General features: G+C 37.9%; 2 protein-coding genes and 1 long non-coding RNA gene across 3 annotated transcripts; all 3 read right to left on the bottom strand.

Moving 5' to 3' along the window:
* Nucleotides 1-1,429: 1,429 nt before the first annotated feature.
* LOC103704482 (large ribosomal subunit protein uL13w-like) lies at nt 1,430-5,231 on the bottom strand. Its single transcript, XM_008787791.6, has 4 exons — nt 4,875-5,231; nt 4,606-4,722; nt 4,380-4,467; nt 1,430-1,781 (listed from the first exon to the last, which is right to left on the bottom strand). The coding sequence occupies exons 1-4, from the start codon at nt 5,144-5,146 to the stop codon at nt 1,638-1,640; spliced, it is 621 nt and encodes a 206-aa protein (XP_008786013.1). The 5' UTR covers nt 5,147-5,231; the 3' UTR covers nt 1,430-1,637.
* A 2,388-nt stretch (nt 5,232-7,619) lies between these two features.
* On the bottom strand, nt 7,620-10,692 carry LOC103704483 (uncharacterized). The gene is made up of 3 exons (XM_008787792.5): nt 10,400-10,692; nt 8,357-8,431; nt 7,620-7,985 (listed from the first exon to the last, which is right to left on the bottom strand). Exons 1-3 carry the CDS (start codon nt 10,552-10,554, stop codon nt 7,913-7,915), a joined length of 303 nt encoding a protein of 100 aa, XP_008786014.3. The 5' UTR covers nt 10,555-10,692; the 3' UTR covers nt 7,620-7,912.
* LOC148702386 (uncharacterized) lies at nt 9,119-9,387 on the bottom strand. Its single transcript, XR_015968594.2, has 2 exons — nt 9,344-9,387; nt 9,119-9,258 (listed from the first exon to the last, which is right to left on the bottom strand). It is a non-coding gene; the product is annotated as an uncharacterized LOC148702386 (long non-coding RNA).
* Nucleotides 10,693-13,458: the final 2,766 nt, after the last annotated feature.

Below are 13,458 nucleotides of genomic sequence, written 5' to 3'. Positions count from 1 at the left end.
GATCTTAGAACCTACAAGCACCTTACAATGTTGGGTGCATATCAAGATGGTTTCAGGCATGCACTGACAATGCTGTTTGGTTATGTCAGATACCAAAGCTGATGAACATTAAATAAGATACCAAAGCAGTCCCTATAATCAAAAATCATACTCCCTTTGTTTGATATCAAACAGGCAATGAATCTTCTACTTTGCCTGTGGTTCTGTGGAAAAGGATGCACCTCTACCTGCATTTTAAAGGATGTCTTAGCACCCTTAGCACCCTGTGTTTGGTGGTGCGGCAAAGCCCCATTTATTCAGCCAGTTGGTACCTTACCTTTTCTCTTCAAAGTATTCTAAAGCTCTACCATCGCATGGTAGCAATGGACCAAACCAAGCCATGAATCAAAGGTATAGGCACAACAGATAACACCAAGAAACTAAAGAATAGACAACCTATCAAGCCATGAAACAAAGGCATCAACAAAATTTACCAACAACTTTACATTTTAATTAGAATGACACCTCTAAATGGTGGAAACATCACCCACAAAGACAGAAGGTGGAGAGTTCGGGGCATATAATTTTTGATTTAGTTCTGTGAGCTTTTTGTGCAAACCCATGGTGATCAAGGGTAAGGTTTACCCTGGCCAAGAACGGTTCAATGTGGCTTTGCCTTGCTTAGAAGTAAAATGTTCATAATATATATTCTTGCGAACCGCTGACCCTGAGATTGTGAAACCTGGCTTCGTTTGGTTTTGAGAATAAAGCAGGAATAAGGCTGGAATGTTCCTTACCCATGCCGAATAGATAGAAGGGAATAAGGGGAATAACTATCCACATCAAACCTGCTTATTTAAGGGGGACTGGAATATCTCTATACCCAAAATAAGATCCTCTTCTTGTTGAACCCATTTATACATAGTAAAATACGGCTTTAAAACGTTTCACTAAGCCAATTAGCGCCTAGCGTTTTTATTTTGAAGTAGTCTAAAGCTTTACCATCAAACAGTAGCAATAGACAAAAACCAACCAAGCAATGAAGCTACAGCATACAAAACGCCATTAAATTAAAACATAGACGCAACCTACCAAGCGATGAAGCTATAAAGCCATAAAACTAAAAGCATCAATACAACTTACGAGACCATGAAGTTAAAGTATGATCTATCAAACATGTTTGAGCTATTTTAACTGCCGACAGTAAGAGCAAAATATGCAATTGACACTGTAATGAAAATGAAGTCACACTTAAAACTGAGACCTTAGTGCAAACAAATGTTCTCTTTTGTTGACAACACTTCTGCTGCCTCTTATAACCTGCTCTCAGAAATTCACGGGAAGACAACCAGGCTGCAGAACTATCAAAATGCTGTCACATTACTGAACTAACAACTGAAGCTGTGAAACTAATCTTTTCATCACTGAAGCATCTAAGTAATGCTGTGGCTTGAAAACAAAAATTGCATCCATTAGATCATTGGAACTTAGTTCAGCGCAAAACCATTTTAATCCAAACAGACGTAACCAGATTGACAGACTCAAAAGTTACTGATGCCACAAAGCTACATATTTCAAATATAAAAAGATTTCATAAGAAAGTCTGAGATGAGAGTGGAGATCTGCTGCAAAACTGTTTACTCTATAAAACAAGCCTATCAGTACTTCAATGGGGCCAGAATGCTGAGTTGAGAGCCAAGCTTCTCTTCAGCTGCCTTCTCTGCCTTCACGCGCAGCCTAGCCAGCTGCTTCCTCCTCTCATAGGCAACCTGAGACCTCTGCTTCCTCTTCTCCTCCAATTCCTACCACATAAATAGATAAAGTCAGAACAAGAAACTGAATTATTATTAAAAAACTGAATAAATGAAGATTTCATTTATGAACAGCACCCCGTCATAGCAATAAACAAAACATTTTTTATGAGATTCATTGGCACCCCAACCTGTCAACTCCCCACCCCCGGAACCCTCTTTTTCTAATGATGATGGTCACGGCTCCACATGAGCCACCCTAAAAATAGTAATAGTACCAAAAATAGTAATCATACTAAAACTAGTAACAATACTAAAACTAGTAACAATACTAAAAATAGTAACAATACTAAAAATAGTAACAATCCTAAAATCGTAAGAATACTAAACATAGTAACAATACTAATAATAGTAAAGTACTAAAAATCGCAATAATACTAAAATAGCTACAATACTAAATATAGAAATAATACTAAAAATAAAAATAATACTAAAATAGTAATGCTATTAATAATTGTACTGGTATTAATAATAGTAATAATACTAAAAATAGTAATCATAGTACAAAAAGTAATAATAGTAATAGTACTAATAATAGTAATAATACCAAAAATACAAATAATAGTAACAATAGTAATAATATTAATAATAGTAGTAGTACTAAAAATAATAATAATACTACTAATAGTAATCATAGTACAAAAAGTAATAATAGTAGTAGTACTAATAATAGTAATAATACTACTAATAGTAGTAGTATTTATAATAGTAATAGTACTAAAAATAGTAATACTAGCAATAATATTTATATATGTGTGTGTGCGTGCATATATTATACATATGTGTGTGTGTGTACATGACATATAGATATGTACATATCTACATATTATGTATCTACATATGTACATATCAACATATCTACATATGTACATATATAATATTACAATCATAATTTTATATTATTATTATTATTATAGTTATATTATGAAAATAGACATTATTATTATTATTATTATTATATACAATTAATAATATAAATGATAATATATTAGATTATATTACATTTTATTAGATTCTATTATATGATTATACTATAATAATAGTATATGACTATTAAGTATATATAATAATATTTAATAATAATATAATATAATCTATTATTAGATTAGAATCTAATCAGTTATATTATATTATATTATTGTATTATATTACAATATTATTATATTATATTATAAATTATGTTATAATTATACTGATATTATATTCAAAGGCATAATGATAGTAGAGTCGGGATGTCCCCGCCCTCCTTTATTGTCATTTTATCATACCTAAAATACTTTCTTATTTTGGTTACTAAACATATGTTAAAGTTTCACAGTAATTTAGAAATGTAATTACGAAACAACAAATAGCTTTTAATAAAAACTCTAATTCTTAAAACTCTACTTTCCGAAAGTTCGATTTCTAAAAGCTCTACTGCCAACAGCAATTCCAAATAGGGCCTCAATGTGCCACCACCTACAGCACCCACCACCAACACCTCCCCACCCAAGTATTTTTGTGTGGGGTAGGTTTCTAACTCAAACAAGTTAGATCACATTAACGTCAAACCTAACCCAACTTCTAATCTTCCAATCCCAACCCAACCCCATCTTAAGCCCATCAATTTGAGTGGGGTTTGGCTCATCAAGTTCTGTTGGGTTATTGAAGTACTATTTGCTGGATTCAGGTTTCAATCATCAATTTGACAGCACGCTTGCATCATAATTTAACAAGACTAAAGATACAATTATAAAATATATAACTAACTTATATGAAACATGAATATGAATATTTATATATTGGATTAGGGCAAGTTGGATCAGGTTTGAGTCAAGCTACAGTTGAGTTTTGGTCGGATTTAAGTTTGACCCTAACCAATCCAACTTGAGGCCGGGTTGGGACGCCTTAGCCCAAGCCCAATCCAATTTTAAAAAACCTTGATCCAACCATATCTAGTAACTAGATTGGGCAGGTGGGTTCAGGCTGAGCCCAACTCATGTTGCATCTCTACTACTATGGGTAGTACAAAGAGGTCTACGGAGTTGGAGAGGAAGACTAACAGCAAAAAATCAAAGTCTCAACATAATAGCAAATTCATTTTCCTAAACCTCCTGCAAGAGAACATTCGTTTAACCATTAAAATAACTAACCTTTGATACATAGTTGTATTTCATGAGTCATTATACTTAAAAACCATCATTGGTACTTCTAGCATAATATTTATGTTAAATTTCCCTGCAATAAGGGAATGTTGTAATATTTGAAGTTGAGCAACAGCCTGGTGGCAACAACAGCTATTTCGCATATTCTAAGACAATCTTCAATTGTTTCACATATTTCTGTAATTACATGGTTTATACAGTAATTGCAATCATATTCTGCCTTGGAATGTAAAAGGCAATAAAGAAATAGAAACAGATATAATGGCGCGTCAACACTATGATTCAAAGAAAGAGAACAATAGCAGAGAATACAGAACGAAATAGCCAAGAATAATCAACCACATCCTAAACACATAACGTTGGATTTCTTTGAATAATGGACCTATAAGTTGCCATTCGATTAAGATTTTAAGATCAAAGGAGAGAAAAAGGGAGTTTCACTCACCCTGATGGTATCATAATAGCTCCATCCCACCTCCTTGGAGAGCCGACCCAGCAAGCAATACTTGTGCCCTGCCTGAAGCCTCAACACCCTAAAATTCATAAAACGATCAAATTAGTCATTTTATAAACAACAAAGTCAAAGGCCGTAACATTTCTCAGAGCATCTATATAAAACTAAAAGGAAACACTAAATTAGATCGGAAGCTCAAAATGGGAGAAAAACTTACTTGAGAGCATCGGGGATAACCATCCGCTTCGTCTTATCGTAGGGGGGCGGCACGCCCTCGTAGGCCTTGAGCCTCGCCAGCGCCGCAGCTCCACGCTTGGTCTTGTGAGGAATCATCCTACCAACCAATCAACAACAGAAGCATCAGATTGCGTCGTAGAAGCAAACATCGATCAAGCATCCAAAACGCAATCGATCTACAAATCCATCCAAAGGCTACTGCAATGGAGAATTGAACCGAGAAAGAAGAATGGATATATAAAAAGTTACCCACGGATAGTGCGCCAGAGGATCTTCGCGGGGGAGCGGAAATGGATGGGGCCGTGGGAGGGCTTGGTGTTCATGCGCTTGCGGAGGAAGCGGAGGTACTTCATCTTCTGTCGGACGAGGCCACCGGAGAGGCAGATCTCCTCGCACCGCACCACCACAACTCTCTGGCCATTGAGGAGCTCCTTCGCCAAGATCGACGCCAGCCGGCCGAGCATGTGGTGGCGCGCGTCCACCACCACCCTCCTCGCGCAGATCCCCGATCCGGACACCATCTCCGCCGCCGCCGCGCGCCGCCGCCGCGGCTGCTAGAGTTAGGTTGGCGCTTGGTGTTGGGTTTCAGAAGGAGAGAGAGGTCACCGGCTCGGGTTTTGGGGCTTTTATCCCGTGCAAGGAGGCCTCAAGGAATACTCGTATGGGCTGGCTCCACCGTTTTGGACCGTCTGATGGGTCCCATCGTCCGGCACCAAGGAAATGGGCGTAAAATCCAGCCTTCTGATCAAGGAATCACTCGTGATCATGGCCAAGAAATGCAGTCGCGCCGGTTACCGCTCAATGGACGGCTAGGATTTAGTTGATTATATATATATATATATATATATATATATATATATATATATATATATATTAAGTAGAGTGGTAGCTTAATTGGGGTCGGCTGATCTTCCACTCATCAGTGGTCTTTGCCAAGCTTCGAGTAGCCTGGAAGGGTGTCTTCTTTGCAAGACGGATACTGGGCGCGGATCGTTTGCTCCTCGAGGAAGACTCGGCCGATCGAGTAGATATGAAGCCGAGGCAGCTTAGTCGAGGATCGGTCGTTGCTCCGCGATATTCATAGATTATTGAGGGAGTGTGCCTTCCATCAGACTTCACATGTCTACCGAAAGACGAATGATACGGCTGACTGGATAGCCTCCTATATAGCTCACCACTCGAGAGGCTTCACTTGGGCAGGCCATAGGCAAATGCCAAATTCTCTATATAGTATTTTATTTTCTGATTTTGTTGGCCCCATTCATGTGCGTCATATGTGAGCCACCATTGTATCAGCAAAAAAAAATTATTTATATAATTTTATAATATTTTTTTATATTCTGAAGGTACGATATCATGCTGCTATTATTATATAAGTATTGGATTAAGTGGTATATTTTGTTTGAGTGGTTAGAAAACTATGTAGTTATTAGAAAAGAGAGATACTTAGAGATGGGGAAGCTCACAAGAGGCACTCCAAATTTTGCATTTCTATGAATTATTGTAAGGTATTATTTTTTTCATCATTTCATAAAGTGATCATATGAAACGCAAGTGAAAAACTATATGAATGACAAAATAGATAAAAGGGTGCTTTGGATTTTGCCCATGATTTTTTTTTGCAAAAAAATCAAGTTCGAAATTGTCTTCTTCTAGTCCAAGTATTAATTGGATTTCATCGAGAGAAAAAAGACATGATATTTTACCTCCACTTTAGAATGTTAATATAATCACATCATCAGGAGATGCAGGTTATTTAGAGATTTTGATTTAAATGGACAAAATATTTGCGATTACCAATTAGGAAACCAGCTGTGAGGTAAGAACAAGCCATTAAGCTAATTAAATTTTACAAATTACAACTTCATCATGATTCCTTTAGCCGTAGATGTTTATAATTGATAGTGCATATGGAAAGAAATCAGACGAGCTTTTTTTTATCAAGTAATACAAAAATAATTGAATCCATTAAATTCTAACTCAAATACTCTAGCCTACACCACATCGTTATTGCTTTGAATGGTCTCTTAACTTTTCTCTTTTCTTTTAAGCATGTTTTAGCAATTAGCAGCAATAATATAGGCATGAATCTCCTTTTTCTGAAAACAATTCAAAAAAATAAGTCCAGTCATTAAAAAGGTTGTTGTTTAATAGACATTCCCCTCCTATCAACTAGTTGTATTGAAATTGTAATAGAGAGGGGGGAAATCCAGCTTCAAAAAATTCATTCTACAAAGAGTATTCCAATTATAGAAGACTTCCATTCAAATACTAGATTATACACACACACACACACACACACACATACATACATACACACACTCACATAAATATATATATATATACACACCAAAGCCATGACATGGGACCATTACAAATACAATCTGTCTGTAAATACAAGCAAATTTCATATGCATAAATGTATGGATATCAAATCATCTTCGCTAAGAAGCACTGCCATTCTTTTATCCTTCCAGCTCTTTTCTCTCAGTTCAAAAATTAGATGCTCCACTTTGCTACAAATTATTTCTTCAGAAACCTAGAAAACTCCATTATCTATTCGACAAATTATTATCAAGGTCTCACCCTCTGACTAAAAAAAAAAAATCCTAGCATATTCTATAAAAGAAAAACCCCCAAAACCGGCTAAAATAATTGGGACAAAGATTAACAACCATGGTTCTAAGCATTACCATTGTTTGAGAGAAACCGTCGTATAGAAAATGTAATAGGCTAGCGACTGCTGATCATTACATATACCACATTTATTCAGGCAAAAAAAAATCTGAAGAAAGTGCATACTAACTTTCCAATTGACCCCTCTTTACCAGTGAAGGACTCCTAGTATCTTTGACCCTCAAACACCTTAGATTAAGAGCTGATACCTGTGAGGCAAAGACCAATTTTGATAAAAGCATCAAAAAATGCTGCTTTCAAGGCCATCTGTATAGACAAGGAATATGTGAATCTGCCATTTGAGGTCTCTGTGAAACATTTAAAAGTAAGGGACCAAAAAGTCCACAACAGTGAACATATACTATGCAAATATTATCTCTGAACAACCAATGCAATGCAGGTTGATTTAATGGCACAATTAAACGATGACAAAAAGAAACGACTCCAAATACATTTAGAAAATGATATAGTATGCAGCTTGTTCATCCACAAAAGTTCCATGCCTGAAAGCCTATCCAGATGACCCAAACCATGAACACTCAGAGCTACTTATTCCATTGTTACCTATTCTATATCCAAATGAAACTCAGAAGAAACATATTAGCAGCACTTCAGCTAGTGGATGTAGACTGGCCAACTGAAGCAGCATAATTCCCATGATCGCTTGCTCCTTTACTCTTTCCACTGGTAAACAATAAAATAAACAAATAAGAAAAAAAGAAATGTGTTAATACATGGCAAAAGGCAAGACATGTAAGTAGATAGATATAAGGTGTAATTTCCTCAACAATTATATATACAGACAGCTACATATATATCAGCTTGGAACCGACTATAACTGACTCAGCCATATGGTCTAAAACTTGTCCGAAACGACATGGCAACGATGGCAGGATGAAAAGGTCAATCCACAAATCTAGCAATCAAGGAGGGGCCAGCTATATACCCAATTAAATCCATCAGAAAAATTGTACAAAAGCAGAGCAGAAACAAGCAACAATAGAATCTGTTGCAAATCACACTAATAGCCAGTAACAAGGATCACAAGAACTGACAAACTGATTTGCTGCTGCTTCTCCATAGCTTTCTTCCGATGGTGGTGATCGAACATCAGGGCCTTATCATCCCAACTGCAGGGAAAAAGAAGAAGAAAAAAGAATATGTGAGGCAAATTGAGATTGTAGACTTTCTGAAAGAGTAAATTTGAGATCCAAGTGATGAGATGATTGTTTGCTGCATGATTGGTGCAATGAAAACAACCAGAAAATGTGGAAGAGCTATAACTTACACCAAAAACATGCTAATTTATTTCTCATTAAACATTTACAGTCATGTGCAATGACAAATATGCAGTACACTGATCAAATTAAAAGCAAGGGATAGAAAACCCAAGTATTTCCTACTCTACAAGTAATATCTAAAATCAAAGAAAATGAACAAACTATAGATCTTAGTCTGCAAAAGATATCAAAGATAGTAAGTTTAATGGAAATGTGATCAGCTCAAATTGCTCCATGGATCCTGCTAAATGATCTAGTTTGATCCCCACAGGAGTAAGGTTAGAGGCAGTGATTGTAAACTCTCATATACAAGAAGAATGGAATGCATCATAAGTACAAATATTCTTTACAACAAATAGCAGAAGGTAGCAGCCACTAGACTTCCTGGTGAAACTCGCTACTCCAAAAAGATCTATGTAAAGGTACAGAAGTAACATAAGGCATTAAGAGAGTACACCAAGGAAGTAAAAAAAACTTCTCTAACCATTAACAAAAATTGATTGTAATGTTTGCAGAACTCATCATGAAGCAAGCAGAAAGTTCAAAATACACTTTCTCTTCCCTTTCACAACTCCCACCATACTGCACACTATACATCTCTCTTGTGGTGAGAAGTTTGCTTCTTCCACAGTCTTCCGCAATAGGAAACTGAAATGTCAAGACTCCTAATAATTTTTCTGTCCAATTGATCCAAGAAAATTTGAGTGCAAAAGCAAATATATCGACTAGTACCAATGACATTGATTTCAGCATGCTTTTTACCTTATTATACACTTGCTGATAAAGACAGGGAGAGAAAGAAGAGACTTCATAGAGATTTTGAAAAGGAAAAGAAAAAATCTGTCAATCAGGCTGCATTTTTAATATACTATGAATTTGAAACTTGAACATGATCCAAGAATATATTATTAACCCAAAAATTGAGCATGTTAAGTAAAGCAGCAAATAACTTCCAGCTTCTTTTGAGACAACGAAGAATGCTGTCCTGCTATGGCATTTATACTCGTATTAGCAATTTTTCCCTGATTTCATATATAACATTGTGACAGTTCCCCCCCCACCACAACACCATATAAAAAAGCAGCAAGCAAACTGGAAGAGATAATGAGTACAACAGTCGCCATATTCTTAAACCAACAGATAAAAGAATATCGGTTCCCAAATCATAGTGTGTATAATTTATCTATTTGAGTCAAAGAGTCAAGAAAGAGAAGGACAAGGATTTTGAAATAACTTCATTTCGTGAGAGACCTTAATAGCTGTGATCAATGAATAAAGCTTCACCAAACCGACCCTATACAATTGAGAAAAGACTTGATGATTATGGTTATGGAAAATGATGCCCATTGCCTTGTATGTTCGGAAAAGCTTAAAAGAGAGTCCATCTAAAGAATCAACATTTCATATCCAAATATTCGAAGATTATGAATTATGGAATCAGAAGCTATCGCTGGGATAAATCTGGTGACCATTTACAGATTTCCTCATTAAAAGTATCACTTGAACACTACATCAAACACAAGGATCAAAGCTCCAGACCCATAGTAATATGATCTAAAGCGTTCCCTGGTGATAACTTCTTATCATTTAAAAAGCTGAATTCCCGAGGTATAAGCGATGAAAAACCGGCATTTTCAATCAAAAGCAATGCATTTTCTACTCTACAGGATCATTGTTTGCAATCACTATACTAGCCTCAGAGGATCCATTGTTTAGCCCTTACAAGTAGGGGGTAGAAAGAAACAAGAGGACGAGCATGAACGAAACAAGAATGATTAAGAAAACGGGATAGAGAGAAGGGGGGGTTAAGGAGCTGACTTGAAGTGGTGGGAGAGCTGCTGCCTCGTGAAGGAGTTGAAGCAGGCGACGGCGGAGAAGGCGAAGGTGCGCACGCATGTGCTGACGATCCGATCCGGGTTGGTGTGCGGCACCCCCGGGTCCCCCCGATATATCTTCCACCAGAAATCCTCCATCTCTCTCTCTCGATCGAGATCGATCGAGATCGAAGGGGCTGTCGGGGATTCTTTATATCTCCTCTGCTCTTCCTTCTCTGTTCTAGTATTCTTTTGGGCTTCTTTTTCGTCTTGCGGACTCCCTCCTCTGCTCGAAGAAGTTTCGAGAGAGAGGGAGGAACAAAAAAAAAATCTCCAACATCAAATCTTCTATGTGAAGGGATTACTTTTGGACGGTCGCGATTGGCTGCCCATCGAACTGGGAGTAGGTCGGTGTTTCTGGCTTGCAGCTTGCTGTAGGGCTGTCCCTGGACCCGAACCGCCTCAAAATCCCTGTCGGATCAAGCTGGCCTAGCCCGAATCTTGGAGAGTCGGATGGATTCGGACCTTGCTTGGGCTTCAAGTTTTCCTTTGAAACAACCTAGCTGGGCAACCTAAGCAAGGAATGAAGGATTCAATGCCTGTGGAAGGTTATGAATTCATGTTTAAGGCCACCAGAATTTGTAACCAATCCTAATGTTAGTATATGTGGTATTAGTTGATTTATAAAGTGATATGGTGAATATTTGTCCCCTGACCTCGGTATAAATCGAAGCGTCCAGGCTGGAATATCATTCTAGTCTGATCGGGCAATGAGAAAAAGCTATATATCTCATTGAAGACTTTTGAGAGCAGTTAATGCCGGTAAAGATCATGGTCACAATCTCAGGCATTATTGCATGATTAAAACAGTCGTCACCATGTGTGTAATGTGGGAATTGTTACTCTGCAGTTATTGTATGTCCTATTAATCTCGGTAATAGACGCTGATCCCATCCCATATAAAGGAGCAATTGGGGGACCCTCAGCTAAAGATCATTTTCCACTCTATCCTCTCACCGCTGATCCTGTTAATCTATGTAGTTATTGTATGCCCGTAAAGATCATTTTCCACTCTAACCTCTCACTCTAAAAGCTCTGTTGCTCTCTCTTCCATTATTTCCTTGAGCATCTAAGGGACCTGGTAGATAAATTCTCGCAAGAGGACTTTATTTTTAGGTCAATCTAGGATCATATAAGTTTGACCATAGTCGTCACCAGTGCTCCGCTTGTCAATCCCAACTCTACAACTCGGAGCATAACAAACTTCACTTCTTTATCTTGGTCGCCTACCGACCTCGATATTCACCTCGGATTCAAGCAGCAGCATAAGATATTTGTCTGCAGAAGTAATTATGGGCGCATGTGCGTGAGAAAATGCTACCCTTTTATTCTTTTTTTTCCCCTCCCAATAATTGCTTGCATTATCTTGCCAGATAATTATAAATACGGAGATATATAACATACATCAACTTAGGGAGGATTTTTTCAAAATTAATTAATATATAAGATTCGGAACAAGTTCTTGTCTATTAACCCAATTTTCTATTGCTACCTCCTATGAGCATCATCTAGGAGCTCTGTGACAATATCTGGCCACCATCCTTTCCAGCTTATCATCAAGCAATTCGTTTCAACTTTGTGGAGGGAAAAAGGGACAAGGGATAAATGTCATGCTACATCTATTCATTGGAATCAAATCTAGAACTATATCAAACCATGACATTTATCATTGTCATCCCTTTGTTGTTTATTAGCCTCGCTCCACTAGTCATGCTTTCTACCAAACAATCAAGGCAATATCGAAAGAATTTTTAGTCCTACTACGTAACATCTCACAATATCTCAAAATTGGGGTCAGGTTGAATATTAGAGTTATGATATTTCATCATTTTATCACCATCCAAATGTATTGCAAATGATCAAAACACAATTATTAAAGGTGGCTCACTTGTCACCTTGCAATTGTAATATAAAATTGGGTTTGGGTTGTATCTTTCATACAAAAGAATGATTGACCTATTTTCACGAGCCCGACTATCTGATTGCGCTTAGTGCTTTGAGAGTAGTGCAAAGACTTTAACGAAGAGCAGGCGTAGGAGTGAAACCAATGCATACAATTCCATCTATTTTGTTTGTGTTTTTTTTTCTGCATCCAATCCGAATGTACTTGCTTTGTGGAGAGGAGAGGTGCAACCTCTTCTATCGACCCTCCCCTATCTTCATGCGCAACCCTTTCCATCAGCCTTCCATCCTCATGCAAGCGGTCCTCCTCCGGCCCTCCATACTCGAGGCCCATTGCCCTCTACATCATACTTTGATCTTTCGATAAATGTGTAATCTATATCTTTAGAAAGAGAATAGGAGAAACCTGTCTACCGGCCCTCCTCCATCCTTGCACCAGCGAGCCTCACCATCCCCATCAGCTCGCCACCCTGCATCTCAAGAGGGCCGATGGAAGGGGTCGTGCCTCTTCTCTCCTCTCCTCTTTATAGAGTGAGCAATTAGATTAGACATGAAAAAGAAATCCATATGGATGGAACCATATGCATCAAGTCCACTTTCCGTCTACTCTCTAATATGCCCTCTGTATCCATCTCAAAGCACTCAGCACTATCGGACAATCAAGCTCGTGGAAGAAGATCAATCATTCTTTTGCACGAAAGATACAACATGAGCCTATAAAATGTTATAAATTAACTTGTTGTTCCTTGCGAAGGTCATGAACTTTGGATGCTCCACATGCCCGGGATACTGGGAATTGCACTTCATAGGTTAAACATGCTGCATCATGCGAGGTCATAAAGCCCCATCATCAAGAACATGCATAAAAGGAGGAACCTAACATTTTTGCTGCATCAGCCAAACAGCAAACATCCACATGCAACTTCCCGTGCCACAACGCGCACTGCCACGTGGCTCCAACTCATTGACGCTATCAACTCCCAAATGACGTGGGATCCACGTGGCATCATTCGTGTGACCACCGTTGGGCCGCGAAGCCCCACACAAACCCCAAGACATCCCATGCCCCTGTCCCGCCGGAACACGTTAAATCTCCCAATC

The sequence above is a fragment of the Phoenix dactylifera genome, chromosome 9, assembly GCF_051530095.1.
Source record: "Phoenix dactylifera cultivar Ajwa chromosome 9, Ajwa_hap1_PhDact_Kaust_v1.1, whole genome shotgun sequence".
In the NCBI taxonomy this organism is placed as follows: domain Eukaryota; kingdom Viridiplantae; phylum Streptophyta; class Magnoliopsida; order Arecales; family Arecaceae; genus Phoenix; species Phoenix dactylifera.
The sequence above is the reverse complement of the archived record's forward strand: the minus strand, read 5'-3'. Positions and strand labels throughout refer to the sequence as shown.